This window comes from Nelusetta ayraudi, unplaced genomic scaffold (genome assembly GCF_046127955.1).
Source record: "Nelusetta ayraudi isolate G7.1 ecotype Tasmania unplaced genomic scaffold, CSIRO-AGI_Nayr_v1 ptg000007l, whole genome shotgun sequence".
NCBI classification, from domain to species: Eukaryota; Metazoa; Chordata; class Actinopteri; order Tetraodontiformes; family Monacanthidae; genus Nelusetta; species Nelusetta ayraudi.
The window spans coordinates 563,091-588,569 of NW_027466057.1; the positions used below are offsets into that span (position 1 = coordinate 563,091).

The 25,479-nt window shown below is 46.4% G+C and overlaps 1 protein-coding gene across 1 annotated transcript; it reads left to right on the forward strand.

Moving 5' to 3' along the window:
- The first annotated feature begins 2,311 nt into the window (after positions 1–2,311).
- LOC142883069 (uncharacterized protein C14orf132) lies at positions 2,312–24,793 on the forward strand. The gene is made up of 2 exons (XM_076017663.1): positions 2,312–2,761; positions 22,754–24,793. The coding sequence occupies exons 1-2, from the start codon at positions 2,735–2,737 to the stop codon at positions 22,988–22,990; spliced, it is 264 nt and encodes an 87-aa protein (XP_075873778.1). The 5' UTR covers positions 2,312–2,734; the 3' UTR covers positions 22,991–24,793.
- The last annotated feature ends 686 nt before the right edge of the window (positions 24,794–25,479 follow it).

Below are 25,479 nucleotides of genomic sequence, written 5' to 3' on the forward strand. Positions count from 1 at the left end.
GTTTCGGGAGATGTCGTCGCCTCGGGGAGCCGCCGCAGGAAGCCATTCAGAGGAACCGACAGTCGAGAAGAAAAAAAACCCTGGCTTCGGAACACACAAGGTGCACAACGCCGACACCGAGCTGCTCCTGTTGCAAGAAGGACAACAAAAATCGGCTCTCCGGGAGCCTCACGCACAGTCGCTAAAACTTTATTAACAGGTCAGAGGTCATACCCCAAGGTCAAACCTCCGGGTGATACGGCTGGCCCCTTCATGAACATGGGTGAAAGCGATGCTTTATGTCTTGCATTGGCCCCTTGGTTTGTTTTCTGCTTTATTATAAACATATTTTAGCCATTAGCTAACTGCGAAAAATCATCTTGCTTTCCCGGATTGTTTCTTTGACTTCCAAGGTCAAATGGATTTCCCCAGATGATTAAAGAAAGTTGCGATGGAGAAACTATTTGAATATCTGGCTCGACAATACCAAAAAAAAACAAAAAAACACTGCATATTTTATTGGGTGATTATCCTCATTAAATGGCTGCGTTTTTTGGTTGTTTTTCCAAATTTCAGACATTTTTAGCTTGCAAAATATTTCGGAAAAGTAATTATGATATGATTACCGATTTTTCCCACAGTAATCCTGTTATATCACTCAAAAGGTAGTTTAATTACAGTAGTGGATTACTTAGTAATAGATTACTCGTCAACGCTGGTTCTGTCCACTGTTTTGAGCCTTGCAGAACAGCACTGTTGCTTCATGTAACTGGAGATTTCTCCAGCTCGGTCGAAGCGGGAAACGCCACTCCAGAGGATGTTTTCTGTTTGCCTGATCAGCAAACAAAATAAATAAACAAACAAACAAAAAAAAACAGACACGAGGATGAAGTCGTAAACTGCTGAGCTGCTCGATCTGCTCCATCTCATCCGTAGGGCGATAGAAAACTATCAGAAACACGGTTCCAGATTCCAGTGGACGGCTTGTTGGAAACCCACAGAATTTGTTTTTCGAACCCAATGATCAAATGCGCCGCGGCCTTGTTTATTTGTCTCTCCGCGTGCTGGAGCAATCGCAGAAACGCCCCTGCTCCAAGCTGCTTTTGCATGTGCGCCGAATCTGCTGGAGCGGGGAATGAACTTTTGGCATTCACAATGAAGAAGGCGCGGGTCACTGATAAATGAATCACTCCCGACGCTGTAAGTGGAGCTTGTTAATTGGCTTTTTGAAGGGACTCGCTGATGAGGACGAGCGGCACATCCTTTATTCCGGAGCCCCAGTTAATTCAGCGGCGTGTCATTAGTTTTAGGTCGCAGGCTTAAAATGTAGCCCTGGGAGGGTTTTTCTTTCTTTTTTTTTTGATGAGGAGAGGAAGAAACTGAATCACATCATTTTTTTCCCCCTTTCTTTTATTTTGGGCCCTCAAAGGATTGTATCTCAGACTTCGGCCACACTTCTGCCTGTAAATAATTAGTACAGATGGTGTCCAGAGGAACCGGTCAGACTGTTGCTAATCAACCTGGTTCCCACATGTCAAAAAAACACGACGTCATTGTTGTCACTCTGCTAGAAGATGTCTTCACCTCATGCGGCAAGTTACTAAATCAATGCACTCCCAGCCGTAATGTTCCCTAGTTCCACTTCCATCCACCAGTGTGCTGTTTATCTGGCTTCCACCTGTCCACCCTCTTTAATTAGAAACTAATTTGACCCCTTCTCTCTCTGGATCGATCCTTAGAACGACAACATATGGATCGGCAAACTGCTACCGCAACATGCGTTGCTGTTGTTGTTGTTGCCGTTGTCTTAACCTCTCACGCGCGCAGCAACGTTACGCTAATGATGACATCTCACTCTCTCCATCTCCTCCATCATGATAAAGCCTCCTTTTTACTCGCACCGAAGTGAGAACGACCATCAACCAGCTTTAGGAACCCTCCCGGGAGAGCGAAGAAGAAAGCAGACAGGAAGCAGCTGAAGCAGTTTATTAGGGGCATGATGCAAACACGCTGTCATTAGCTGAAAGAAGGTGGGGGAAGAAGGTGGGGGAAGAACACAGGAGAACGACGCATTAATAGATGTTAATAGATCATCATCATCAGATTTAGACCTACATATCTATAGGTCTAAATCTGCATATTCATTCGGAGACATTGGAGGGAAAAGGGGGTGGAACAATACAGAACGTCATGAAGGGACGCAAAGAGAGGCACCACCGAGTGAGAGGGAGAGGGAGAGAGAGAGAGAGCTGGGCAGAGTGAGAGAGGGAGAGAGATGAGGACTCGCACCTCCTCCGTGTGACAGTTGGGCTTGAGTCTCCTCCTCCTCCTCCTCCTCCTCCTCCTGCTCCACTCTCATGCCGTCTGTCTCCTCCACACCATCTCCATCCGTCCCTCCGCTCGCTCTCTCCTTCTCTCCGTCACAACCCCGCCCCCCCGCCTCCATCCACCCACCCTCCTTCTCCTCCGCTCCACTCTCCTCTTCCTCCCTCCTCTCTTCACTCGCGCGTCTGCTCCTCATCCTCCAAACATGCTGCTCACGTGAAGAAAAAAACAACTTGCAGAGCACCGTGCGAGCGCCCCCGAAAACCAAAACAACAGCCCGAGCCGGAGCAGAGAGCAGGAGAGGCGGCAGAGAGACGGCATAGAAGGAGGGCAGGGAGGCAAATGATCCATCGCGGAAATAAGGGAGGAAGAAACTGCGTTTGCATCTCTGTGCCTCCTGTGAGCGCGTCAGCTTGAGCGGAGCAACAGTATGGATCTGTCATTCATGGCTGCGCAGGTAAGACCCCCCACCACCTCCACCCCCAGTTCTCCTTCTCCTTCTCCTTCTCCTTCTCCTTCTCCTTCTCCTTCTCCTTCTTCCTCTTCCAGTCTGTTGTTTGTTTGTCCCTGCACAACTTTTTGCACCCATCATGCCTTCGTCATGTCATGTTGTGAGCGCGGCTGCTCCACAAGTTTATATCGGGCGCTTCTGACTCTTTCTTGTGCCGTTAGTTCATGCTCATAACGCAAACAGTGCGCTGATGAAGACCTTGTTGCACTGACCGCGACGGTCCGGATTGCTGACTCTGGTTGCCCACTGTGTCAGCGTCACAGTGGAGATGTTGTCACCGTGTTTAGGACGAAAGCCGAGGTGCTTAAAAATGCTCCTTTATCCTGCGCACGTCTCCACCAGTTTGAGCAGCTTTTAAAAAAGATTCCTCCTGAGTCTTTGCATTTACATTCAGAGTGCAACTCGTATTTAATTAGGGGCTAATTTGGTTGTCTGTTCCTCGGTGTGTCTGGCAGCCCCGACTTGGTTTGATGCCATCGACTTTGGCTGCTAATAGATGTTACAAAGGATTATCCTTCCTGCCAATCGGGCCGTGCTGGGATGGATCCAAGTTAAATCAAGGTCCCCCTCATCCCTGCAATGGAAATCAGAGACCTCAGAAGATCCTGTAATACCTTTTCGCCCCATGCGACCTAATTGAAAGAGAGGCGGAGGCGTGAATGTGTCCAACCCATTCCAAAATAATCTCAACTCCACCTTCCGTCTACCCAAAGGACTTGGAAGGATCTGGGCTGGCGGCGAGCGACTGAGGGGAGCTTGAAACCACAGAGTAAGAAAGCTCTCAGCGGCCACCGCAGGGCCCCGATGAACGTCTCTGTACCCCTGGCTGAGCGTGGGGATGTGCAAGCTTGGCAGGGGGGGGATATGAATGGAATGGCTCGGCCTTTTCAAGGTTCGACAGCGAGCGAGACGAAGGAAATGTCACACATGTTTTTCGCGGTGAAATCGTAGACGGTAAATTGCAAAATGTGACGTAAAGGCAAAATCGACCAAGGACGAAATCTTCAGTGGAGGAAACTTGATCTGACCGGATAGTTGATGATTCTCAGAGCTGCCGGCCCAATCAATACTGATCCAAAGCTGTTGAATTACCGTGGAGTAAATCTGCAATTAGTCTCAACTTGTGAATAGTTGGCGCCGTCGTCCTTCAGCAGAAACCGCCTGCAATGAGACCTCATGTCAAAAATCAAACTTACCTATTAAAACAACCACATTTCTATTGACTCTTCTATTGACATGGTTTCTCTTTAGGAAGCTTGTGAGACTGATGAGGTTGAGATTGGTTGAAAGATGATTGGGTCATAAAATCAGGATGACAAGTCGAGCCTGGTTCAGCCTGGCTCGACTTGTTTCCCCACCATGTCATTATTTCCCCGCTAATCTTCGCCCATCACCTTTACAACCCTCCGTTACCCTTTTTGCACTCATCAGACAATTTATCACATCTACTTGCGAAATATGCAAAAGAAGAAGGAAGTTTCCTGCTCGCCCCTGATGAGTCACTGATGGCCAGTGTGTCAAAATGATAAACTCTGCAGAGTTCAGACGACTGAGCTCACATCAGATTTTTCGTTTTCGCTCGTTCGTCCTGACGGGTAGAGCTGTGTTCTGGAGGCAATGGGATTGTTTGACATTTGCCGAAATATCTCTCCAAAAAGAAGATGGTAAAGATTATAGCGCGCGTGCATTAGAGGATTGATCTGGTGGAATACACCCTGCTGGGAAAAGATCATTCCTGTTTAGGAAAGCCCCAACTCGTTCTCCTGAAAGAATGCAGATTGGACTGGCTTGGAGGTTTGCTCAATGGATTTGCAAGATCTCAGACTTGAAATGTGTTTTCTCATCTTTTTTTATGCAGAGTCAAATGTTACATAATCTGGTGCTAAATAGCTCCCTGAAAAACAATAGAGGCACTTCTGTCTCTCCTTCGACAAAAACAAAATGAAATTTGCATGTGGCAGCAATGCTTCACTGGTTAGGAATGAAAGAAGAGGAGCATACTTCATTAGCCTGAGAGTGGCGCTATCTTCAAGGGGCGCAAAACAGGGATTAATAGCTGACAATCACAGCCCAGCTTATGAATACTAATTGAACGGCGCCGCGTTCTGTTTTTCAGATAGGACCGAGCCCAGGAAGTTTTGAGAGCGCCGTCCTGCTCGCGCCGCGACGCCAAACTTCTGGATGCATTATTCAGCGCACACTCAGTTGATATCCGACTTGTGCGCGTGTTGTGCTCCATCCTGCACCTCGCAGCGGATGTCACCTCAAAGGACTCGTGTTCTTGGTTAGCAGCCGATGGCGAGATCAAGTTCCTTGCGTCGCAGACGGGCTGCGGAGCCATCCCGGGCATTTTGCCAGTCCGACACTTGCTTCAGATGTTTCTCGACACGTGGCGCCAAGACCCCCCCAGAACCCCCGGGCGCCGTCTATCCAGTACACGGTGACCTACTAGGCGCAGTGTCTCGCTCCTTCCTTCATTTATGACTATACTCACGCACACTTTTTCTTTTAACTAAGTCTTTGAGCTGCCCCTCCCCCCTCTTTTTTTTTTTTAACTGACTGACACGGCAGGACGGTTAGCTCTTAAATGAGACCCCGCGGGGTTGATTTCCATATTCCCACATCGGGTATTTTCTCTTTCTCACGACGGGCCATCAGCATTTCTCATCACTCAATTACTTCCCCGGCGAAGCCGCAGCTCGGCCTCACTCTGCCTCACACTGCCCTGACAGGGTTGTCCATCTTGCCGCGTGTTAACAAGGACAGAAGAGAGCGAAAGGGAGAACGATGGATATGTGGCTGACAGCGTCACCACAAGCAGGGCCGGAATTTACACGCACCGCCGCGACTCCGAGGAGTGGTGAATGCCAGAGTTGTGCTGATCGACGCCCAAGTATTGACGCTAATGATGCGAGGCTGCGTCCGTTTTCACAATCGATTCTCAAAAGAAAGCATCAATAAAGAAAAGAGCAGGAAGTAGAAGCTAGCAGGAGTTGTAAACAGTGGCAGCTTTTTTCAGAGTAAGATTGAAGGGGCAGTGAAAACTTCAGTAGGCAGACAACGTTTAGCTTTTTTAAGAGTTCCATGAAATGCAGCGGTACGTAGCGGCTAGCGACAGAGAGGCAAATTTTCCCCCTCGCGCCAGTAGCTAAAGCTAAGCTCTGACTAAGCTGTCAGATACAAACCCGATTGCTGCAACAGGTAAGAAGGTTATATTAGCGAAAAGGGACTTTTGATGTGGCATTCCAGGATAAGAAACAGATCTTTTAAAAATGGTAAAATACTGGGTCGGCAGTCGGCGCTTTCTTGATGTCATCCGCCGACACTGAGGGCTAAATTGGGAGATCCGAGCAACGTAAAGTGCCTCCGCTAAGACTTATGGGAACACCAATAACTTCGGATGAGGAAATGCAAGTTGCAGCGGCTCACAGATGAGATTATTTTCCCATTAAACGCCTATTTCGTACATATCGAGACTATCTCTGTTTCACGATTGCAGGGCAGCGGGGGGGGGCTGGAACAGAAAGGAGAGACAAATTCAATTGTGTAATCATGTTATCTTAACGCACTTTCTTCGTGCCAAGACTGTTTCCTCGACCATCTGTGGCGTAGGTTTATTTGAAGGGTGTAATAATGGCGCACCGAGCCTTTTCATCTTCGGGCTTCCGTTTTTTTTTTTTGTTTTGCCTCCCCCTCTGGTCCTCTGTCTGTTCTCAGAGCAATTGGTTTTTTATGAAAGCTGTGGGCTTTGGATGGTGAAACCTGGGCGTCAGTCTCAGCGCTCCGTCTTCTGTCTCTTATATGACTCCCGGCGTTGTAAAAAGCAGAAGGAACACCTTTAACCGATTAGAAGGAGGCGCATGCACACGGCGAATCAATGCCTCTAATCTCCTTTTGTGTGGGACTATTTTTAGCGTCTTTAGAGGAGGAGCCGCCACTTCAATGCGCTTATACAACCCTTGTATTTTATTGTTTGTTTTTTAATTGTACCTGTGCATTTCAACTCTGACGTCCTCATTTATATTATGTATTATAACATTATTATACATCCGCTTCCAGGGGCTTCAAAGGAGCCGTAAGCAGCAGCGCTAATGAGGAGGCCTCCCAGTGGCCGTGACACTTCATCATTTATAGATGCTTTTCACTGCTGGGTTGAGGGAAAGGTCAGGTCTCTTCTTAGCTGGACCACTTTGCTGTTTACTCACATTTGACTGACGTGCAACCGCGCTGGGAGGAAATGCGACGGGACGACAGGAAGACAACGACACAACATTGGGGGATTGCAGTTTGCCCGGCAGATTTCAACGCCACCATCCAGAAGAAAAAAGAGCAGAAGAGGCTTTTTGATCTCCGGCTGCTGCGGGGGGTGGAGGAAGGGAGGTGGGAGTGGCTGCAGGTGGTCGAGATGCCCGGGGCTCGGTCTCCTCCAGCCCAAACAAGAGGTCTTAATGTTCTCGATGGGAACAATTGGCCGACTACCAGGAAATGGCGCATCTCTATATCTGTGCTCCTTACAAGTGTCGAGCCAGGTGCCAAAGAACCTCTCGGCTCCCTGAGCGCCGATTGCACAGCCTTAATTTAACTGCATGGAGAAATGGCCGGCTTAAATAATGAGTGGCGCTCCAGATTGTGCACACAGAGCCATTCGGCTTGTTCGTTGAAATGAATGTGTTTTTGTGACTTTAGTAGCCTTGAGATACATTTAAATGAGCCCTTCCTGTCTTTCCTTCATGTCTGAACTTTAATTTTTTGCAGGTATTTTTTGCTGTGCTAGAGGAGCACAAACTAATCGATTTAGTTCGTACTGTTCTGTGTGTCTTCGGGCTGCGTTTGGTACAATACAGCACCCCTTGCAGTTCTTCAACCATCCTTTGGGGTGGTTGAGGTGCTGCTCGGTTGGGTGCAATCTGTGAATTATAACCACTTAATGCATAAAGAGAACAGAAGACAGGTAGAGCAATGCATAAAAATAAGCCCAGCCTTGCCATTTCAGTGGAAATGTAGGCCGAGCAGCGTGATTGATGGCAATAATGTTTGGCGAGTGTCCCTGTCTTATGACACATTTTAACGTGTTTGCACTGCACGCGCAAACATCTCGCAGCACTTTTTTTGCACCTCTGGAGTGATCGATTGCATATCGAAAGAGGTTCCAGGGGAGAATGAAGGGGAAACTTAATGGGCTGTGGCAGCCAAGTATGAGGTAATAACATCTTTTCCTGATAGACCCTGGCTGCATGATGCCAACTGTCCCCGTATTCCGCAAGTATGAATTATGAATTCCCACATAAATAATCCATTTCCAGCCCATCCTGACATAATTCCACTGCAGGCCTGTCGCCTGTATGGACACATGTTGGAATAAGATCGAGCGGCGCGAAGGTAGCGCCCCCGTAAACAGAGCCGACGCCGACAAACAAAATCCGACAAACAAAATCCGAAATCGGAATTCAGCGGATGTAGTTTAAAGGTGGAAGGAGCCCAGACGGAGAATTTTAAACTCGCCCCACTTGCCGAAAGCCATCAGGAAACCTGACTGGTGGCTGCTGATTAAACCCTGTTCAAGGAGGAGGCAGAGATGGATTATGATTGGAGTTAAACGCCACCACGGCTGACTGTAATTTAGCGGGATAATTATGCAGAACCATTAGTGCGCTAAGGTAATAAAACTACACCGCACACTTTCTACTTTCTACATTCAAATTCCAGCCCCGTGTGTAATTTTAATTAATCGCCGCTTTGTGTGCAAACAGAAAGCAAATAGTTTTCCACTTTTGAACGACGAGTTTTCAATTGTATTTTGAGCTTCCAAACCCAATCGAGCGTAAACAAAGGCGATCAACGACACTGGAGCCGTGGCCCCATCCCATTTCTCTTTCTAACTCCTACCTGTGGGCCCTTTTACATCGAGAAATGAGCCACAAGTAGTATAGTTTGAAATACTCCTTATTTACAGTTCACACAAGTATGTCTTGCCTTCATCAGATTTAGATCCAACCTGCCGTCTTCAGGTGCTGTTGCCTTGGCGACAGTTGTCCTTTTGTCCTTTGGGATTACAAAGGGGTTGGAAAACAACATTAACGTGTAAAATGTGTGACTGGCATGCATCATTTGGTGAAATTGATCAAAACGGTTGCGGAAAAAAAATTCATTCTCGCAGGATCAAAGGTTGTTTAGCCCAAACACTACACACCCCTCCTTCATTTGTACGGGAATTGGGTCAGGCTACAGCTAAACATGGAACAGAAAGAAAGGGCAGAGTATTAGGGACAAACAGGCCTGGGACCTGGTGCCTGTTGAAAGGAAGCCTTCCGGAAGCTAATGGGAACACAAGCGGGTTGTGTTTTCCATTCTTCCGTCCTCTGTCGCTCGCCTCCTGTTCGGCGGCAAACCAGCCCGCTTCCTTTTTGCCTGTCGCCCTGTCGCCCTCAAAGTGAACCGCTCTGCTTTTGATCACTCCAAGCTCTCAGGCTCAGAGTGAGCCCAGAGCCCCCAAAAAACAATCCCAAAGCATCAGCGCCGCATCTCATTATCCGGCATTAAACGTGCCGGGACACCGTCCCGGAACTCAATTACTGTGTTTTTGTCTCGCAGCTCATTTGACTCGTATTCATGTGATAATTTCGCCTACAAATGGCCTTGTTTCAATTTCCCTCGCTGACGAGCTCATGGAGACACGGCTCACGCCCGCGCCGCGCCACGATGCGCTCTGCCAAACAGCTGTTGATATTTACATCATCAGCTTCATGACAGCCATTTTTTTTGTTCTTGTTGTTGTCGCCGCCTTCACGCGCCGCAGCTCTGATGATGCCTCGCACAAAGCGGCTCCGACTCTGACCTTCTCATTTCGGATGCATGCAACTTTAATGGCCGGGTGATGAATCAGGCACTCACGGCACAGTCGGTTGTATTACTTATGGAAATCATTGGGAACGGCGGTATGCATGAGTGGCGTGCACCAACTTAGATTTTTCTTAAAATGCTGAATTATTAATGGGGCTTACGCTGGCTTGTGAATCAATTCGCGGCTGGAGCCGCGAGCCGCGCAGAGGCTTTCATGCGCTGGAGCTAAATACCAGGACGTGGTGTCGCGGCTCGGACGACTCTGTAGCCACTGGCTGAGCTTTGTTCTCCTCCCTGAGCTCTTCAATTATTGCTCTGTTGTTGGTATTATCATAATAACAACATTTTGAGGCATTCTGCAACAGTAATAAGTATTGAGCTTTTCTGTGCCGGTACCAGCAGTGCGGGGCAACCCTTCGGTCTGTCCTTTCCAGCACTCGGAGCTGCTCTGTAAGCATTGCACAGCCTCAGCCAGACCGACGCTGCTCCGGATTGCTGCTCACCTGCAACCGAACAATTTGGCTATCGAAGATTTGCGGCAATTAGCGACAGATTGATTTCGCGTCTGAGAGTTGTGCTCAGCATACGGGGACGCCTATGAGTGGGCAACTCCGGCGCTCAACTCATTGCCTCGCGTTCAATCCAATTCAACATGTCCATTTTAAAGGCTGCATAGAATTTTTCATTTTCCACCATTTTCTGTAGCACAGGGTAGGAGGGCATTGGAATGCTTGTGCGTAACTGCCAGTCTTTAGTTGAATTGACAATGAAACAGAAACACGAAGAAAGAACAAAGAAAGAACATAAATAGGAAGACACACTTTTCCCAATGGAATAAAAAAGAAAAGTACAACGTGGTTTACATATATAAAAAGAGCAGCACAGGGTATAAATAAACAGCTACAAACAGAAAAATACAGCAAGCACGCAGTTTAATGCGAATGCGTCAATTAAGACATTTCCGGTGCTTCGCTTTCGTTCACGTGCAGACGATCGCGCCGCTTCGTCATCTATTAAAAGGGAAGCGCGCGTCTCTTTTTTTGGCGCTGCAAAACATTCACGCATGGGCGGGCAGGCGGTAAGACTCACAGACTGAGGGCATGTCGCGCAGGGAGCGCTGCCTCGACTCCTACTGTTACAGTGTTATAATATTGTATCTAGGCCAACATGGCACTGGCGTGACAAATTCATAGCTTTACCACCGACCCGCCCGCCCACCCACGCCGTCTCCCACGGGGGAGATGCGCGCGGGAGCAGGGAAAGAAATAAAAACGCCGACGCCGGCCCGTGAGCGCAAGGCTACATGCTGATGTCAGTCGGCGCAGTCCACATGTGTTAGCATTGCTGTGGGCAGTTTTAGCGGAAGGCCGCGGCATCAAGTTGGACTTGCTAAAGCCCCCGTTAGCCCTGAGTCAAGCTAAACTGCGCTAACTGGCGCTGGGGCTGCGTATCACCGGTCCAGCGGTCCAATTATGTACCCGATGTCCTGGCGAAGCCGCGTGCACACAGCTTGTTAGGCGTAACGGCGCTGCAGTGCACAATTTCGCAGTTACACGATGAATAAAGTTATCTTGTTGTTGCTCGGTAACCCACTGGTTTATTTACAAGCTCCATCCCAGGTCTTATCCTCAGGTCCCACCGGATTTTGCATTGTAGGAACATGAAGCTGTACAAGCGCTGCATACCAAATTCTTTTTGTTTGTTTGTTTGTTTGTTTGTTTTCTTTTGTTTGCCGGTAGAACAACTTTAAATTAGTATGGAGGTGGAGAGAGCGGAGCAGCAGCAGCAGTGAGGATAATTAATCATGTTTCTCCCTGAGATTGACGGCTGTTACACAAGAGACCGACTGAGCCAGAGGAAAATAATTGTGAGGCTTCTTTAAGGTGAAAGAAATGAAAGAAAGTAGAATGTAAACAAAAACAAACAAACAAAAGCTCCCGGGCATTCCGATGTGGTGGTTGATTGATTTATATTGTGGCTTTAGGAGGCGCCGCTGTCAGTCAGCGTGTCAAACGTTTGTGAAGCACTCGGACATTCAGCTAGTCTGGCACCAACGGCCACACCCACCAATTCACGCCCCTTCAGCAGAATGTCTTCACCCCACTTCTACATAGAATAGACTAGAATAGAACAGAGTAGAATAGAATAGAATTAAAAATGCTTTATTTATGCCACGTTGGGGAAATTTGCATGGTTTCAGCAGTATATACAAGCGAGCAGACCAAAATTATGAATTAAAAAGAAATTAAATAAATATGCAAATGATTTACATAAAACATGCCTAAATGCAGTTGTCTGATTCGGCCACTCACTATTTGATGTCAAGAAGCAATTTGAACTTTCTCCTGATCAAGCCACGAGGAAGAAATGTTGCCGATATTGTCCCACCGTCAAATGTTCATTTCAGAAACGGTGAAGAAACGGTGAGGAGATCCAACAGGGAAGCGGTACTCACGTACTCAGATGATGGTGTGTGTGTGTGTGTGTGTGTGTGCGCGCGCATGTATGTGTGTGTTACGTGCATGATTCATGCCCTTACAGTATGTGCAAAGTGAGAGGAAAATCCCTCCATCTGGCTACCGTTCCTGGATGGCTTCTGCTACCTTTCAGCCGCCGCTCCCAGCAGACAGTACAGCACTGGCGGTGTGGGAAGACACTGTGCATGAGAGCATCTGCCAAGTGCTGTATATGTAAATATAAATATATGATGCCGAGCATGGCAGTGGTGGTAGTGGTGGCAGTGGTGGTAGTGGCGGCGGCGGTGGTGTGGATTCCTCCGCGCGGTCGGACGGTATGGCTGACCACGACCCTGGCGCGGCGCTGCCATAGCAGAAATGGGATGCGCGTGTCGAGAAAGGTAATAATAGGAAATGGGAAATGATGGGAAATAAGGAAATAAGCCGAGGATTTTAAAGAAGAGACGAGAGCTGGCGTCCCCCGCGGCGCTCACACCGAGCCTCATCGCCTCCTTGCAGGGCTCGGTAGCAGCCGACAATGGGGGGGGGAAATAATCACCCTGTTGGATTCGTTCACCGAGCCACAATGACTTCAATCTGCGACGGAGCGGCTGCCGCCTGCTGATGCCTCTAATTTTCTCGTGGCTGTCCGCGGAACAGGAGGTGCCGCTCGGTCGCCGCCGACGCGACTGAGAGCCCAACTCTCTCGCCACCGTCTGCGCCCCGGAGATCAGAGGTGATCAGAGGGCCGAGAGTCTCACACCAGTGGAGATTCAATTAAGGCTTTCCATCTTTACAGCTGGATATTTTCCATCCCCCCCCCCCCCGAGCCACTGCCAGTGCTCGTGGAAAGTTCCTCTATCACTCTGGCACCTTCAGACAGTCTGCGGAAAAAAAAAAAAAAAACCTACCCCAAAATCAAACCTAGTCAGGTCTGTTATTGGCAGTGAGTGGGCTCAGACTGAAAGACGCTAACCCTTTAAAAAGACGTGCGAGTTCACTTTAGGATGAGTTTGACTGGAGCTTTTAGACACTCTTGTTTCACATCTCCCCCTTCCGTTTTGATGATGCAGACGGTTCTCTGCTCCAATTACATTGTAGCAAAGGCATGAAATGAAAAGGCAGGAACGCCCGCATTGAAACCCTGCAAAATGATGGAAAAAAACACTTTTGGTGATATTTATATGCGCGTGACGAAAGAAACAGCTGCATGCGATGCACTTTCCTTTTGAAAGTGTCAGAGCAGGGAAAAAAATCGGGAGTTTTAATTAGAAGTCTGGATGCACAAAGGAAATGAGACTTTCTGCTATTAACAGTGACCTTCCAGGCAGTTTAAGTCTGGTCGCTTAAATTAAACAGTGATTACCTCTTCTTTCTTTTTTTTGATAGATTTTTCTGAACAGCTCTGTGGGACTCTCCGTAAAGCATCTACGATTCTGAAGCAAAAAATGTTCAATGTTCAAAAAAAAAAAAAAAAAAAAATGATCGAAAAAAAAAAAAGAAAAGGTGAAATACTGTCCCCTATCTCAGAGCCGAGACCACAGAGGGAGCCAAAGTAAATAACATGTGGGTGAGCAGAGAATCAGCGAAGAGCTGCTGGCAGCAGGCTGTGAGGCAGAGTGGAGTGGAGGCGGCTTGATTGCTGATGGCTGGCAGGTGTCCTGGTGAGTGGCGGCTCACATTTAAGACCTCCGAGACCATCGGGAAAATGTGACGGTGTTGCTTTGATTCGCAAACCAAACCCGCAGCCATGCCGCAATGTCAACGTTCACTAGCGGGAAATGTTGGCTCGTTGGCACGTTTCCGTAGAGCCGCGGCCGAACGTGGAAGGGAGGCGGCGCGGTCTGCAGCTCCTCCGTGGCCGCTTTAGCTCAAGCTGTTTGCCTTTGTAAAATACATGAGCGAAGCCTTGCAGGGCGGCGAGCAGCCGTCCCACTGCAGGAGACCGACACCGGGTAAACTCGCACGTCACAAACAGGAAGTCCTGCGTGTCAGCTGTTTGTCATGGCTCTTGTTTCAATAAAGAAATTATTATTTTTCGACTGCATTTCTGTGGACGATGCAAAATACATTTTTTGATTGAATAATTTACGCCAATGTACATGAAAGTCTGAATAATTGATTCCCACAGTGTAATCTACAGCAGCACCTTGAAGGCGCCACAACCGCTGTTACCGCACACCTAACGAAAAAGACTCTCCGAAGAACTAAAGAAGAAGACGATGATGATTTGAACCACAGATTTGACTGGAAACTCATCCTTTTTTTTTTTTTGCCAACTCAAAGACAATATTTTTTTCATTTTGAGTCGCAGTGACAAGTCAGCAAATGAGTCAAAGGAGTCGACTCATTGGAACGTCACACCACTCACATCAAGGCATCAGGAAGAGGAGCAGCCTCACACTATTAATTACTGAGCAATTATCCATAGCAGCACAATTAGCCCTCTGTTTACAGCCTCCCCTCAGAGGCTGCTGATGACTGCAGTGTCGTGTGGTATGACTCATTCCGTTTTGTAGTTTTTTTTAATCCGCTGTAAAAATGGGTCCTTTCCCCCTTGAGAAAAACCCAAAGGTCATTTTCCTCATCGCGCCTCATTTGTTATTCATTTAATTTTTCCGCAGTTTTAAGCGTGTCAACCGGGTGGCTGTAAACAATATATTCAGATGATTGAACTGAGCAACCTTGCAACACATGACCTTCGGCGCCCAGCGAAACTGCATTTAAAAAAAAAAAAATGAATATAAACACCTTATAAAAGTGGTTATTTGTGACCCTCATTGTGTTGACACTGTGAAGATTGCAGCAGGCAACGTTAGCGCGGCGGCTAGTGTTGGTGTCTGCTCGCTAGCATGCGTTCTTCCATCCGTAATGACAGCAGAAGGGAAAAGTCAAGCTCTATTGGTCATAAATCAGTCGATTCCAGGTAAATTTCCTCCTTCCATCCTTATGTGTGGCACACTCTTCCGTCTTCTGTGATATCTGATCCGCGGCTCGGTGCAAGCGGGAGAAACTGACCTTCTTTTGGCAGCAGAAAAAAAGACATTTGGATAAGGTTTTTGAAATGTAAAAGTGTGGCATTTGCTGAACTCAGACTGATGGAGCAGCCTCAGACATATATGTCAAGAGTCAGACGCGCAGGCAGCCTCTACTATTTTCCCCTCCGTTTGTCATCATCAAAATTTGCCGTGTGCATTCGCCGCTCATCGCCTCTCATATGGCAAGAATAGGAAGTCAGCCTTTTGCCGCCTGCGACTCCAGTTTTCAGCCAGATTTTTCCCGATACCACGCAACAGCTAATGGCTTTTTATCGGCGAGCGCTGACAAATCCAGATGTGAGCATGCATTATTACCCCCGCTGCTCATGTTTTATGGAAGTGTTGGCGGTTCTCAAGCTTCTATTCATTATTGCTTTTCCAGAGAGCAGATAATACAATAAAATCCATCTCGCTGAGGTCAGCTGGGCAGGAGGAAAAGAAACCCGATGCATTCATCATTCGCGGTATAAAAGCAACCTTGTGTATTGTGTTCCCATGTTCCACAATTTTCAGCCGGCCGACACAATATACACCGTGATTACTTGGCCACTTGTACAACTCAGCCGTGAGATTTTTCAAAAATGGTCCTGGCCTGCTGAGACACAGAAATCAATGGAAACGCAGCGGTAAATCTGACCAGCACAGAGGAAGCAGGTTTGAAACCTCGGGTACTCGACACATCACAACACCCCCCGCCCCTCACAAAACATCGGTAAATCTCCCTTCAGATTTATGGCACAAGCACATTTAGTATGGAACGCTACACAACAACACGTTTTGTTTTCACTTCATGACCAATATTGTCTCGGAGGAGCGGCCGTTTTTCTGCAAGCATTGCACGTAGGAGACTGTAATTCCTTTTTATTTATTTCCCTGATTTGTAATGCCTTGGACTGGATGTGGAGCAGGTGCTCGATAACACCGCCTGTCAAAACGCTGACATTTATTATGGGTCCTCCGGGAAATTTAATGTTGTCTTCTTGGAGGGAAAAGTCTTAGGTGTGTTCCAGATTGCGTGTTTGTGTGCTTTTGTGCAAAAATACGAAGCAGCCATCAGTGATGCTGGCTCTGTAACCATCTGGTAAACTTTGGATACTAGCCAGTAGTTTATTTTAGCAAGCTAAAATGTGCCAAGCTAGGATAACACACTTAAACAAGGTATTACAGGCGGAGTGTTTGACATTTCTGCAATTCTTCAGTAACGTTAGTTTTCTCGCTGGTGTTTATTTTCTACATAGCTGACATTTTTACTATGTACAACTCTATATTTAGTTTAACGTATCTGTGGTGATGTCTGCCACATTGTTGATATTTAAAAGATGACATGGGCATAAAATATTTTGTATTTCATAGATAGATAGATAGATAGATTTTTTTTGATTTTGTTAAAAGTAACCTGATATTCTTATATTATTAATGTCTGATGCATACTCAATGTTTAATTTGGGGAGTGAAGTCACTCACACACAACCAAACAAACAAACAAACAAACAAACACACACACACACACAGACACACAGACACACGCACGCACCTGTGGCAGCAAGATGGTGATTGAATTCAGAGGCAACAAGAGGCCAGAACAACAAGCAGCATCTGTGAGCAATTACATCTGTGAGCGTGTCACTGGCTGCTGTCAGTCGACTGGTAGATGATTGGATTGGACAGGGCCGACTCTTTTTTTTCATAGAGACCTTTTATATGCCTCAGTGAGAAAAGCACAAGTGTGACTCGATTCCATTTAGGTCCTGTCTGGGTGCGCGCAGGGAATCGCGTTTTATTTTTGGCCTTCGGTTCAAAAGAATTTCCATTCACAAGTTGGTACTTTAAAATAAGACCTTCACCATGCAGACTGCTAAACAACGTCAAGTGCAGGCTAGACGAAGACGCACCGATATGGCCTCTAAGTGCAGACTCCCGTGGGCCAATCAGAAGCCTTAAGGGAAGAGCTACCAGCACATTAGTGGAAATTTGCAAATCAAAGGAAATTGAGCTTGTTTTGACAAAGACTTTTTTTTTTTTTTTTTTTGCAAAGTAGAGTAAATTGTTACCATAAATGCTCCAATAATCAGATTTAAGACCTTTAATTTTCTTCAAGGGACATAAAGTTCTGCTGCAGTGACAATAAAGGCAACAACAATGTCAGCACAATGTACAGCAGTCTACCAGAATCAGTATTGAATGTGTAATAATATAATGCAATATGCTAAACAGAGTATCGAAAGGCTTTATGGAAAGTCAATGAAAAAAAAAGAAAGAACCTTGTTTATTTGGGCATGCGTAAAAAGCCTTGAAAGGTCTGTTGCCTTTGGACATAAAGTTGCGAGACGGAAAGGAAAAGTGGCACACAAGAGGTGATGTCAAACTAAAAAAAATATATTCCCTATATACATTGAAGTGTAGTTTTTGGTTGTGTTGATATTGATCGAGTGGCCGAGTGGAAGGCCAAGTGGTCGCAGGAGGAGCGCCAAGAGCAGATAAACAGGCGGGAAAATCAAGAAGCAATATCGTGAGATAGAGACGTCGTCAGATAATCAGAGTCGCAGTGACGACGGCGAAGCCGAGCAAACAGCCGCGCTTCCATCGATCAAGGCGCGTGTGATATCGAGCACAAAGTCCATTCCTCGGCTGGCATGGATCCGCCTCTGCGCCCCTTTCCACCCAATACGGTTCATTTTCCAGAGTGTGCCCTGAAGTTTTGTTCGTCGCAAAGGACACGAGTATTGATCTGGGTTTGGAGTTTGACCTCATAATATCCCAGAGTGCTTTAAGAAACCACCCCGTTCTTTCTCTCTGGGTTCCGCTGGCGGAAGGAAAATGAAAAGCAATGCCTATAAGCGCCGCTGCTCTTAAGTGTGTGTTGTCGGATTTTTTTGTTTTTCTCCCCTTCCCTTTTTTTCTTTCCTCAGCGTAATCCAAAAGGTTTCTGCTTGTTTGCTCCCGGCGCCGTCCCACAGGAGGCAATTACAGTTCACGAGCGCTGCGATCATCCGTGTGGGGCTGCGCGGCAATGGGAAGGGTTTAGGCTAATAAATCAAAGGTTGGAGCGTCGTACGGTGGAAAAAGACGGAATGAACTCCGTGTCGCCACGTTGTCCGCATGACTGGGGAGCTAACGGTAGTGCAAAGTCTCATGAGCGCAGTGTCACGGTGTTCCTCAGGAGGCACGTAGCGGTTCGCCATGCTGCTGCAGAATCATGAGACAAGCAGATGATTTGACTCGTGTGATATGACAAAGACGTAACTGCCACTTTCCTTAGCAGCTCCCTTGAATCGACACTGTCCAATCCTACGTAAGCAAATGTAACTATGCAGATGAGAGAGGTAAGTAGTTTTTTTTGGGAAACATGACCCACCATTGACCCAATTTCTACCTACTTTTTCTGAGGTGTCAATTAATTAGAAGGGTAATATTGTAAGAAAATCGACTTTGCTTACCCTTCTTTGGGAGTGGTTCATTTTGCCGGAGTTTCTGCCACTGGGAGAACAAAGTTGACTCCAATTTGTTTTGTTGTGCAAAGAACCGAGTAAAATCTACGTGAAAAATTCAGTGGCTTTCACGTCTTTCGAGAAACAATGTCCCCGGTAACTTTGAATAATCCACGGGCTTCACACTGAATAGCTTTTATGTTAACTGCGTTGTTCTGGGAAGAGCGCAGGGGAGGACAGACGGAAGAGTCTCCTCAAGTGATCCCTGAAATCAATGTACGCTACTCTTCTTAATTTGATTTGCAAATGATTTCAGGAAAGTTTAACGATGATGTGGGTCACTTCTGTATGGGGATAATCAACAAGAAGAAGATTGGCTGTCATTTTTGTGTCTTTATTAACAACAACAAAAAATGCATCTGTTTGCTGTGGTTGTACATTTGGAAGGCATTCTGGATTTGCCCATTAGAGGTCTTTGTTTAGCCCCAACACTTCACACTATCCCCCTTTATCTGTATTAGAATTGGAATCCCCGACTCTACTGTTGAGCCCAAGGGATGATTTCAGTCACCAGGAGACTTCTCAATGCAGGTCATTAACGCATGTGTCATATGTGTGTCAAAGAAGTCATGTGACTTCCCAGAGCGCATTACTTAAGGGATGACCCTCGGCGCCCGCATAAGTGTTTTTCGTTATTGCCTCCACTGGTCTCTGATTCTCTGTGGTTTATTAGTGCCTATCACCACGCGCTCATAGTACACGACCCACATAGGAGTCGCCGGCTTTGGATGAATGAAGCCAACTCCCTGAAAGAGGGCCGATGATAAGCGGCAGACATGCAACTGAAACACCTGCCTACATGCGCCGCGTGCACCCAGACGCACCGCAGCCGCCAAAAATAGTGATAGTGTGCAAATCAAATATTTAGATTCCCTTCTTACGAATGAGACATTGTTGCTCATGTTCTCAGAACCCACTTCCTTCTTTTGTGTGTGTGTCTGTGTGTGCGCTCGCCGGTACACTTCTCCATTTATGCAAGCAGCTCAGTCCCGTGGACAATGAGTTACTTATAAATAAAACATCAATATAAAGAATGCAGACAGGGTTGAGAGCTTCCGCGATCGTCTGACCGAGCGTTAAGATTGAGCTGGAAGCGGCTGCTCAGACACACGAGGAGGTTCGAAGATCCGAGAGAGCGCGGCGCCCCGTGGCTTTTTTTGGGAGGAAAATTATTTAAAGAGGTCAAATCGGCAGAGTGTGGGTGAGGTCGAGCGACTTCAGAGCAACTGACGGACCACCAGAAAAGGAAGGATTTAGCCACGCTACAGATGCCTCATGAATGTCTATTATTATTAGAGTAAATAAGTTTTTGCGAGAGAAAAGTCTTACTTCTGTGTGGTCATAGCTGCTATAACTGTTTATATGCTTCATTATTTTTTTTATACTTTATATTTAGTTTTTTCCATTTTAACAAGAACACACAGGAAGAACATATAAAAAAAAGTGGGTAGTCTTGGAGAAGGTTCCTCCTTTAAGTCTGAGTGAAAAAGTCATTTTTTTTCCATAAGACAAATTTCCTTCACTTTGTCCATCCATTGATTAAGGCTTGGTGGCTCAGTTTTCTATGCCAGCATTTACAGCAGTGTCTCCAACACTGAAATGATGCTTGGGAGAATTTGCTTTTTATAAGAGGCGTAATGAAGAAACGGATCAAATTTTTCCAACCAAATATTCGCCACTCCTTTGAACTTGTGGATGAATGCTATGCATTCCACATGGAACGCCCATCTTCCTATGACATTTCTATGCTTAGTTCTTTCTCCCATTTCGCTATATGCTTCATTATTATTCACGTTACACATTTAGGCCTTGAATTCTCATGCTGATTGCGAAGCTTTTCAGCATACACTTCACATCAATGTCAACGACAATCTAACAGACATCACTCGTCCTGATCACGCTAGCTCTCAATATCAGAATGTCACGGCTCTCAACGTCACAATCTCTGACAGTCAGGTTATAACAGCTCATGTCAATCACTGCGACGTTTGCTGTGTGAATTTAGTTCAATTTTGCAAAGTGAGGGGTTGAAAAAAACAGTTGCTACAAAGGATAAAAGGCATAACCGAGAGTTTGCAGTGGCGGATAAATCAGCTGTTCTTCTTCTCGGGGGCGGGGAGACCCAGGTTACCGGACTCCGCGCACGCCTGTCTGCCCCCATCAGGCTCACGCAAAACAGCGGGCGCTCCACAGGATGTGTCATGTCATTATTCACCACCAGGGGCCAATGAACGGAGAAGCGGCGCAACGCTTTTGCAAGCAGTGTCTTCTCCTGTGCAAGAGGGGGGAAATAAAAACTGTGTGCTTTGTGTCGTGTGCGTGTGGTGTTTGTGTGTGCGTTTTTTCAACGTCTCCGTGCATTAGCGCTGCGTGCGTGAGAGCGGGCCGAGTGAGTGGGTAGTGTGCGAGAGAGAGGGCGCGAAGGTGAGCAAATGAGCGGGAGAGAATTTCTGTGTATGTGAGCGCACCGCATCCCTCGAGGTATTTTTAGCATTGATGTTGTTGTTGATTTTTTTTTTTCTCACCCCCCTCCTCAATGTCTTCGCCCGGCTCTTTTTTTCCAGTCAGGGCAAAGTACGAGTCCCTCATGCATTTTTCCAATCATACACTCTGCCACTGCGACTCGCACGTAAAAAGGTAAATAATAACCCCCCCCCCCCCAATCCCCCCCAAAAAAAGAAAAATACGAGCAGACGCTGCTAGCTTCCGGTTAACCTTGACGGGGGGAAAACTGGATTTCCCTGGCAATAAATCATCCTCACTTGGCTGAAATATTCATCCACCCTCCCCACCCAGTTAATCAACCTCCACTTTATCCACAGACATCCGTGCAAACACACACAAACACGCACGCACACACCAGACTAGCGCTGTGCACGCCAGCGTTTGTGAGCGTTCGCTAATGATGTCATGATGCATTTACCTCCCCCCTGCTTTTTTTTTCCCCCCATTTACTTATTTATTTTTTTGGGTACAGCACTCCGACTGTGCTAATGCTATTCTGGCATGCCATGATTGCCATGAAAAGGCTGTTCTTGAGGGCTTCGCCTCGCTGCCCTCACGCTGCCGAGTGCTTTGTTCTGATGAGTTGTCAAAAAAAAAGGAAAAAAGCAAAGTCATTTGAACGCGAAACAAGTCAGACGGCTAAAATAAGTCAGAGTATAATGGTTATGTGGTGTACTCCTTTTTTTTCTTTGCTTATTTAAATGTTTGGTTTCAGAATCAGTGATGCAAACTGCATGCCAGGTTTGTTCAATCTCTTCTTTTGCCCAACACCAGTTTGGTCTAACCTCTGAGGAAACGTTTCCTTTTACTTTTTTTGATTCATCTTATATATCTGTCTACAGGTCTAGAGAAAGGAATATGCATATCCTGTCTATGAACATTTGCAGCAAACCAATTAAAATGTTTTCTCGGTTTATTAGCTTGACACTTGCAAAAGAGAGTCAGGAGTTCAACAGGGGTAAACTTGTTGTCCTCAAGAAGAATAAAACCTGTTAGTAGCTGTGTTTTCATTATTCATATTTCATATTCATTCATATTATTTCATATTTCATTATTCATTCATTCATCATTACCATTAGAATCGGCCAAAACCTAAATATCGCAATAAAAAACTTGTCATGGAAACGGGCTAAACTTCGAAAGACCTCTCAAATGTCGCTAAAAGAAACAAAAGAAAATGAATTATGGCTTATTTGCTTCACACGATTCAATGGAAACACCTGCAATTCGCAATTGTAAATTTAAAAATATCGCTTTTATGTATTTGCCTCTGACAACAGCCACAAGTACCAGTCCCTTTAAAGGTTAGGCTTTACTGGGAGCTATCAGTGGCTGTGTCCTTATTCTGCTAAAACTAACCACTAATTAATACCAGATTTATGTGCAAAGTCAACACTCGACACGTCCAGTATAGTTAGTTTAAAAAAAAAAAAAGTTCAAAAAAGCTGATTAGTTTTGAAATTCTAAGATTGAAACTGTCTGAAAACGCTTTTGATTGGTGATTGGCGCGACTTTGATTAGTTGTTTTTTTTTTTTCGTTTGTTGTCCTTTGTCTTTCACATCACAAACTAACCTGCAATTGAAACACTTTTCCTCTCCTCTCCCGCCCAGATCCCCGTCATGACGGGCGCCTTCATGGACTCCTCCCCCAACGACGACTACAGCGGCGAGCACTCGCTCTTCAACTCGTCGGCCAGCGTGCACGCCGCCGCCTCGGCCGCCTCGGTACACGGCCAGCCGGACGAGTCGCAGTCCATGTCCAGCGACGCCATCTGGCTGTGGATCGCCATCGTGGCCACCATCGGGAACATAGTGGTGGTGGGCATCGTCTACGCCTGCACTTTCTGACGAGGACATGCAGGACGAAATAAACGCACACACATACATACACACACACACACAGCAATTATACTCACCCTTCTGTTTCTGTATCTCTGGACTGCTGTCGAAGGACGTGGACACACTGGGCCTCTCCACCTGCCCTCTGTCTCTTCTCTCTCCATCATACTTTACTCCTGGCTCAGTTTCTGCTCATGGAAGTTGTTCCACTAGACAGTGACATATAGGCTCCTATATTTCTATCAGAAGGGGGAAAGTTCTGGGGGGTTGCACAGGCAGCTACAAATCCAGTTTCCAGGCGAAGAAATACAATTTTTGAAATAAAACAAAAACGCAAAGCAGCAGACGAGCAAGAACTAAAAGCAGCTGATTTTCACTCCCGGCTTTGTTTCTCCTCGGACGGCGGCCACAACTTGTGACGAGAAGCGGTGGGAGGAGATGAAACAGGGATCTAAGATTCAGGTCGATCCGAGCCGTCTTTAAAACTTCCCCCTCACATCGCTCCCGGGCAATATGGGGCCGTTCAATCACGGACGGAGACGATGAGTGTCGGAAGATTTAGAGGGCCACTGGGATTATCTTCCACGGCCGGGACGGCGGCCCTGACTCGATATCTAATTCGTGGATTAAAAGGTGGGGTCGATCCTTCACGATGCGCTCCTGATCTGCTGGAATAGAAAGAAAATTGCGCCAGTGACCATCGTTCAATTCATTTTTGCTTCATTTTAGCCTTGAGGAAAAAAGGCGGCTAAACATTTATTTAACCGTTATTAACTTTATATTTAGTCCGATAGTATGAAATCCAGTCAGCTGGAGTGGTCTACCTGTCAAATACCTAGAGTCGTGTTCACCAGGGTATATTATAGAATCTTACTGTACTACCATGGTCTTTGTATTGCTATTTACATATTATCTATAGATACAATGCAGAGTGAATTTGGTGACTCTATCTTAAAAAAGGCTGTCAGTGCTTGTCTGTGACGGACCGGGCAGAAACAATGTGCACAGGATTGGCAATGGCAAGAAGAATTTGGGTGGATAGATTTTCCGCAGATACAATGCAAGAGCACGAAGAGAGCGGGGGAAAAAAAAGCACAATTTCAATTAATACGACACCTTTCATTTTGTGGTTTTGTCACATCATTTCAAGTTCAAGTGCAATCCTAGTCAAAGATTGTAGTCTGAAGATATCTCTGGCTCACCTTGCAGTAAATTAGAGAAATGGATGCCTTACTTGTGTAGAAATGTTCCAAATGAGGCCGTTGGCCACAGGTTTAGGAAAAGATTCCGGCTGTGAAGGCAGCTGTTAGCCAGTCGTGTAGCCAGTACTCCACGAGCAGAGACCAAAAAGAAGGCCTGCACTGAATTTCCACCATCATCCCGTAAGTTTGGAATGTTTAAACCTTTCTGACTGAGTTCAGTTTCTGTTTTTGCATCAGCTGTCACTGGTCTGAGAGAGACAGAGTGGAGAGTTTTTTCCCCCACTGCCTCTCTTTGGGGACATTTGGAAGAGAGTACGCCCGACCAGCGTCATCCAACACCGTAAATGTTCCGACATTCATACACAGGAAGCAACATGTCCTCACCTTATTTTGTCGACTCTGCCGGCTGGTATGAGGACAAACTGCAGTCGTCTTTTTGCTGTCATTCCCAGGATACTTGTGGGACAATGTTCAAAGAAAGACTTTTGGAGCCCGTTATTTTTTAATATATCGTCAATGTAGAAATATTGTATGTAGGCATGCCGTGAACCTCACACACAACGTTCCTTTTGTAAAGACATATGTTATTAAAATTTCTGTATGAACTCTGGACTGGACTCTGGACTGGTTTGACTCAAATGGGAAGAAAAACATCCTTCCAACATTCCAGTGTCTTCTGACTTGACTCCTTTGGGGTTCTGTGATTTCCATCCTCCTATATGTCTGCATGGCGTCGCCCCCTGGTGATGAGCCAACATCGCGCCGCTAGTCACTGCCGAGCCATCTGGAAAGACTGATGGGGAATTTCGATCGCCTGTCAGTTGGATGCTGGAAGCTCCTCCGCAGACCTGCTGATCCACCGGTGCAGCAAAACAGCAGAGATCTAAAATGCCTTAGTGCTTGCCCAGCTACTTCTACTAAATATGTTTAACTCCAAAGCATCTCAGACGAGTTTTACAGAAATGCAGATTTGCATTCAAAGGACAAAAGTAAAACTGAACAATTTGTAGTTGCTGTTCGCAAAGCTGCAGAAAAGTATACATCCGGCCAAGGTGTTTGTCTGAAAATCACTCCAGCTGAAGGGGTGCCTGACCTCACTTCCAGACCATAATCCCAGGTGTTGACTCCACCACATCCTGTTTGAGATTCGCAGCTCGACATCTGGCTTCATGACCGGGGAAAATCGTTTCTCAACTATATCTGGCTCCCAGAGGACTGCGGTTTGCAAATCCCCTCGACTCAGGTGAGTGGAGACGTCAAAACAATTTGAAAGACGGCATCCAACGCTGCTTCGTC

Excerpts from the sequence above, each read along its gene's own strand:
- LOC142883069 (XM_076017663.1), top strand. The coding sequence starts at position 2,735 with ATGGATCTGTCATTCATGGCTGCGCAG. Across the intron at positions 2,762-22,753 it reads TGTCATTCATGGCTGCGCAG|ATCCCCGTCATGACGGGCGC; the intron begins GTAAGACCCCCC and ends TCTCCCGCCCAG.